This window comes from Crotalus tigris, unplaced genomic scaffold (assembly GCF_016545835.1).
Source record: "Crotalus tigris isolate CLP2741 ecotype Arizona unplaced genomic scaffold, ASM1654583v1 scf7180000018275.596634, whole genome shotgun sequence".
Taxonomy (NCBI): Eukaryota; Metazoa; Chordata; class Lepidosauria; order Squamata; family Viperidae; genus Crotalus; species Crotalus tigris.
This window is the reverse complement of record NW_024096919.1, coordinates 590,168-596,634: the sequence shown is the minus strand read 5'-3', so window position 1 is coordinate 596,634 and position 6,467 is coordinate 590,168. Positions and strand designations below refer to the sequence as shown.

General features: G+C 41.4%; 1 protein-coding gene across 1 annotated transcript; it reads right to left on the bottom strand.

Moving 5' to 3' along the window:
* Positions 1–32: 32 nt before the first annotated feature.
* RAB43 (RAB43, member RAS oncogene family) lies at positions 33–5,194 on the bottom strand. Its single transcript, XM_039349448.1, has 2 exons — positions 4,854–5,194; positions 33–1,135 (listed from the first exon to the last, which is right to left on the bottom strand). The coding sequence occupies exons 1-2, from the start codon at positions 5,061–5,063 to the stop codon at positions 881–883; spliced, it is 465 nt and encodes a 154-aa protein (XP_039205382.1). The 5' UTR covers positions 5,064–5,194; the 3' UTR covers positions 33–880.
* Positions 5,195–6,467: the final 1,273 nt, after the last annotated feature.

The window sequence follows — 6,467 nt, the reverse complement described above, 5'->3', positions numbered from 1 at the left end:
TGGGGGGGCCTAGGGAAAAAGACAATGGCAGGGATAGGTAAAACTGTTGAAGGACCTCAAAAGTGATGCAAATAATCAGCCTAGAGATCAGATAACTACCGCTGCCTTGGAGATGACAAAAACAGGTAGCAGTCAAAACTAACAAAATAGCAGGTTAAAGAGATGAAAATATAAAATAAATAAATAGATAAATCTGAGCCACTGTAAAGTATAACATTAATTTTTGGGGAATATTGGATTTATAATTCTATCCCACTTTGATGTTGACAAACCCTGCATTTCAACATAATACTTCAAGCTCAAGAAATGAGCTTTATACCCCTTCTAACCTAGACATTCCTGTCTTAACAGGATATTACTTATTTTGTATTTAGTTATCTCTGGAAGTAATGACAATGAATTTTTTATATTACATTTGTTCACTTTCTGACAGTCGTTACATCAGAAACCTGCCCAGAAGGGACAGAGATATCCAACAGATGAAAAAGTTCAAATTTAATTTAAAGAATCCGATATCGGTTGCATACTAGCCAAGAGGATCTCATTCTGAATAATCTGAATGCCAATATCATGCATTTTTTTCAACATCTTAATACCCTATAGGACAACATGGCATAAGCGTGGAACACATCCCAACAGATAGGAAAACACAGGCTTACTTGTGGCTTGACTTGTTCAAAATATACTGTTAAATAAGGATCCTTACAGCATGGAATACTGAGACAACCATAAAAGGCTGAAGAAAACAAAGTAAACTGTAGAGGAGCTTGAAAGTAATTTTTCCTGCTTCATCAATTATTATGCGGTAATTCAACCCAATCCAAAATGAGGAAGACATGTTTTTATTTTTTGAAACGAAGAAATGCCTTTGCAGAAGTTGCTATTGTGTCCTAATGCATAGGCATAATTCTTTTTGTTTCTGGCTTACCAAATAGACCTTTCCACACTCACCGATCAGCAACTGTACTATATTGGAGCCTGCATATTTCCTCACATCCTCGATCCAGCGAGGAATGGATTGGAAAGAGCCTCTCTTACTAATGTCATAGGCTAGAATAGCTCCATTGGCGCTTCGATAGTAACTCTGGGTTATAGTCCGAAACCTTTCTTGACCAGCCGTGTCCCAGATCTGTAACTAAAGGAAGTAAAAAAGAAGGAAGTCAGTAAGTTCTTCAATCACAAGTTGCTGATTGTACTTATCAGATGATCTTTTCTTATGCATATTGATTGAAAAAAAATCTAAACACAGCGCAAAATAAGTTCACACCCAGTTGAATTACATTATCACTGGATAGCCATAGCCAATATGCCCAATCCATTTGGCAAAGGAAAGTGTAGCAGCAAGTTTAAGAGGGCAATGGTGAATAAGCAGCCATGACTTTCCAACATTACTGACTACCACAATGCAGGAAGGCTAGGGCAATTATAACTGTGATGTACAGAGAGCTGACCTCTGACACACAAGTGCAGTTGTATTTCTTTTTTATATATCACAGAGCTGCTCTTCACAGCTGCAGTACTATTAGAATGCCTGGAAGATACATTTGGTTTCAAAGTTGCCATGTTATGTGTGCACTCCCACAAGCTCTGAAGCACCCCATACCCCTGAAATATACTTTATTCAAGCCATGAATAAAAAGGGCTTAAAAACACTTAAACAAAGGTATTGCTTTAGATTTTTGTAAGATTTACTTTAGGACTGGCCTTGGAAAACACTGCCTTGTGTTTGTATGAACTGAGTGAAATATTTCGACAATGCGGATTGTGTTGAAATAGAATAGGAATCAAGATTAGCAGTAATATGTTTGCCACTAGAGATACTGGATTTGTTATAGCTTGATTTGTATTTTATTGGATTATTATTTCTATTATATTATTAACTTATCTGTATACTATCTAGAGCCTCTGGAATGAATAGTTTATAAAAATAATAAAGCAAATAATAACAACAATAATGATGATGTTGGAAGGGACCTTGGAAGTCATCTAGTCCAACCCCCTGCTCAGGCAAGAAACCCTATATCATTTCAGACAAATGGCTGTCCAGTCTCTTCTTAAAAACTTCCAGTGTTGGAGCATTCACCGCTTCTGGAGGGAGGTTGTTCCACTGGTTAATTGTTCTAACTGTTAGAACTCTAACAGTTAATTGTTCTAACTCCTTATTTCTAGGTTGCTTCTCTCCTTGATTAGTTTCCATCCGTTGGAGACTGTACACATTGATAACCAGTTACATTTAAAGTCTTGCTTAACATTCTTATTAACAACAGCCCATGTAATTATGAATGAGCATAGGTAGTCTTTATTTACTGACTGCAATTGGGACAGTGAAGTTAGCTGTGAGGCAGTCAAACTGCAATCATGTGAACACAGGATACTGTGATGATCACAGATGTCTACTATTTGCGAAGTGCCCAAATGTCATTCACGTGACTAGAGGGATGTTATGATAACCATAAATGTGAGGACTGGTAGTAAAGTTACTTTTTAAGCACCTTTGGAACTTCAAATGGTCATTAAATGCAGTTGTTAAGCAAGATGTACCTGTATACAGACTTGGAAATACCTTAGTTCTGCCAGAAAACAGAATTCGTGAGACTAGAAAAAGTTCAGTCAGATCTTCCAACTTTGCGAGTTCTTTTTTTTTTTTCACGAGAAGTTGGAAGGTCTGAGCTGGGCAATGGTGCACCAAGCTCTATAGCAGCACTGAGAGGAGAAGCGGCAGGAAACAGGGCTGCCATTTTGAGAACGGAGAAGGGAAATGCGGGGTGATAATTCAAAAGCAGAATTCCAAAAGATGAACTTTCCTTCAAAATATATATTCAAGCAGATGTCATGGATATTTCAGTTTGGATTCCTGTTCAGAATAAGGATGGATTCAATAGTTTAAGTGAACCTTTTTAACACTGAGCCTTTCAATATTTTGTTATTAAATCAGCATATTTAAAGGCTACTTCCTTTTAAATATATATTTAATATCTATATATCTTATTACAACATTAGGACAGGAATCAAAGAGAGTTAAGCAATAACTAATTATAAGATATTGCACACATTGTCTTTGGAAAATTTCTTGATTACTTTCAAAAGGCCTGGAAAAGCTTTCTATTTACTTTCCCGTACTGTGAACAGGTTTATAGCCCTCTTTGGTACACTGTGTTATATAATAAAGGAATTGCACAATGTGTTTGTTCAAGTTGATTAAAATCCTAAAACTCCTTGACACACTGCCAATAACTTTTCCAGGTCAAATTACAAAATCCTATGAGATACCTTAGTTCCTCCCCTTTATTTATGTAAATGAGATGTTGTTGATCCAGATGACAATTATTTTAAATATAAGTGTACATTGAATTCATGTTCTCTATAATAACACACGTTTATTGTACTGAGGGCAAATGCTAATACTTTCCTGAAGTGTGCCATTTTAATAAAATCTACCCTTAATAATGAAGGGGGTATATTTAGTGCAGTGATTCTCAACCTTTTTAATGCCGCGACCCCAACCGGTCGTAAGTCGAGGACTACTCAACCGGTTGTAAGTCGAGCACTACTCAACTGGTGCAGCACCATTTGCAGAATGGGACTTTTGGCGGGCTCAGCAGGGCAGAGACAGCCTGGACAATTCCTGTTGGCTTTTGAAAGCCAATAGAATTAGACTCTATTCTATTGGCTTTCAAAAGCCAATAGAATAAAAGGGAGTAGCACAGCTAAGGAAAAGGGGAAAAAATGGCGGACTGCGTTGTTTGGCGACCCCCGTGAAATGGTCGTTCGACCCCAAATGGGGTCCCGACCCACAGGTTGAGAACCACTGATTTAATGTATTCAGATCTAGATGTCTACAATATATACATACCTATAGATATGAAAAAAGGAAGATTTTTTAAAAAATCCAAATTAGCCTGATTTAAAATATTACAAAAAAACTGCCCACCCCCCCATCCCAGTTAATTTTATAGTGCTCCACAGAGCTGGAATGATATACGGTTTCCTGCCCAAGCATGGGGTTGGATTTGAAGACTTCCGAGGTCCCTTCTAACTTTGTTATTCTGTTCTGGAATCATACTTAAACCAGACTGCCCACTTATGCTTTAGCACACAAGCAGGATATTCACATGAGTTACAGGCCATGTCATGACAAAACTACTCACACAGGGATTACAACCTAATTTCTATACAATACCAACCAAATCTTAAAACTTAGGAGATGTGATGCCATCTCCTAAGTAAGTAAAGAAGTTTGTCTCAAAGTTTGTTGTAAGTTTTTATGCTCCAAACCAAGTTCATGAACTATGTATCGACATACTCAAATTACAAAAGAACTAGTAATGTCATATTAATTTCAAACATTACCAAAAAGTTCCTTGGGGAGTTTTATTTTAATAGGTCTGGAAGGTTCTCCAAGAAGCTTAGAGGCTTTTCAAACATTGTTGAGCACCTCCAGAAAGGCAAAGAATATTTAGGCTTTTTTTTTTTTTTTACATGCTGTACCTGATGCTTTTACCTTCTGAACTTAGCAAAAGGGGGGAGGGGACTGAGGGTGGAAGGCAAATTCTACTTCTTTTCATTTTTCAAAAAGGTATCCGAGCGGCAACCATGTAAGCACAAACTCTTCGGCAAATTCTGGCTTGGCGATGAATTCTCGGCCCAGCCACGGATGTCAGCAGATCGACTGGTAAAGACGCTGGGCGCCCTTCGGTCTCCCGGGAAAAGGACGTTGCCATGCCAGCTTCTTCTCCCCCGACCGTAGCTGTTGTTCTGTCTGCACACCTGTTACCTGCCCGGCCCGCGCCTCGAAGGGAGATAAGACGGGACTGCCGCGAGGCTCCTCCCCTCCCTCGCCCCCCGCTGCCCACCTTGACCCGCTTGCCCTGGATCTCCAGGCTCTTCATGGTGAAGTCCACGCCGATGGTGTTGCCCTGGCGCTCAGAGAAGGCCCCGGTCTTGAAGCGCTGCACCAGGCACGTCTTGCCCACGCTGGCATCGCCGATCAGCACCAGCTTGAAGAGGAAGTCGTAGTGCTCCTCTGGGTCCGGCCCGGGCGGCGCCGACGGGGAGCTGGGCATGACCGCGGCGCTGCTCCCACGGCTGCCCGCCGCAGGTCCCCTCGCTCCCGTTTGGCAGCCGCAGCGCCGGCCTCAGCATCCTTCCCCGCCTGCCTTCCCCTACCAGGCCGAGGCAGTGGGCATGCGCGGCGGGAGCCTGCGTCCTTCCTTCCTCCCCCCCCACCCGCCCCCCCACGAGCCAGGCGTCGAGGGTGGGGCAAAGGAGCAGGGCAGGATTCCCCTGGCGCTTAGTGGGAGGGCTTAGTGGAGGAAAGACTTGCCCCTGGCTAGAGGCTGAGCTCGCCCATTACGATGGCCGGATTTCCGTGTTACGTTATCTCTCTGTGGTCGCCCAGAGCAGGAAGCGCGGCTAGAGAAACTCCCTACGCTCACCTGCGTGGTGTAGGCAGTGCACCTTGACCCTTGAATGGCTAAATTCCCTAGAATTGGACGTAATGCTTGTTTTACATGCAATGGTTTACCTGTTGCACACTTTGAACAGTAACGGTTGCCAGAAGAATAGCCGAAGTAAACAAAACTGAGTTCCTTGGAGGCAAAGATAAATATATTTGTCTTTAGGGTGCGGCAAAACAAATTATGTAATCAGTCATAGTGAGGGTGGCCAGTCCAACATGTGTAAAAACTGATGATAAAATAAGTTCTAATACTCTGGATGAGCTCCCTGCAGCACTTGCGGAAGTGAGGAAACGTGCAACCCTGCAACTAATTATTAGATTCACTTAGTCATTTATAATCGATCTTTATTTGCAGTTTTGGAATAAATAAGGAGCACATGCTTTATACAAGCTGTCCCTTTGCGTACAGGGAATACAATAATGCTGAATGCATTTGCGTATTAGTTTTCAGTCATTTTTAGCGAAGCTCTGATACAAAGGTTAGCATTCCACAGGACAGGAGGAACAGGTGGCTGGTTTAGAATGTAAAATATTTTCCAGAGTCACTTGAGTCCTGAGCCAAAATTTGTACCAGAGCTATAAATTTCACAAATTGGAAAAATGTTACATGGTAATATCTGTATTTCTCTATATGCCTCTCCATCACTAAGATGGATAGTTCAATAATTTTATCTTTCTTTACAAGTATGTTTGTTTCCAAAGCTTTAATAAGGGAGTTCGAAGCTAATCCTCTGCAGGCTTGTTGACACTATCAAGGCCTGTGTCTGAGGTTAGACTCTACCTTTGTAAAAGTGTAGTACAGGAGTGGCTAAGACTTGTGGAGTTCAACTCCCATAATTCCCCAATCAGCATTCTGGGAGTTGATCCACAAAACCTTAAGTTGCCAAGGTTGGACAACCCTGGTCTAGTAGTAGTTTCTTCCAGCTTCTCACAGGAGATGCCTGTTGCTTCAGGTTGGTCAGCTGTTCTTTCTGTCACAGATAGGACCTTTGCTAGCATCACAAGATCT

What these genes read in the sequence shown, in the direction of transcription:
- RAB43 (XM_039349448.1), bottom strand. Translation starts at nt 5,063, where the DNA reads ATGCCCAGCTCCCCGTCGGCGCCGCCCGGGCCGGACCCAGAGGAGCAC. An exon ending in TCCAGGGCAAGCGGGTCAAG is followed by an intron (nt 1,136 to 4,853) that starts GTGGGCAGCGGG and finishes TACTTCCTTTAG; the next exon opens with TTACAGATCTGGGACACGGC.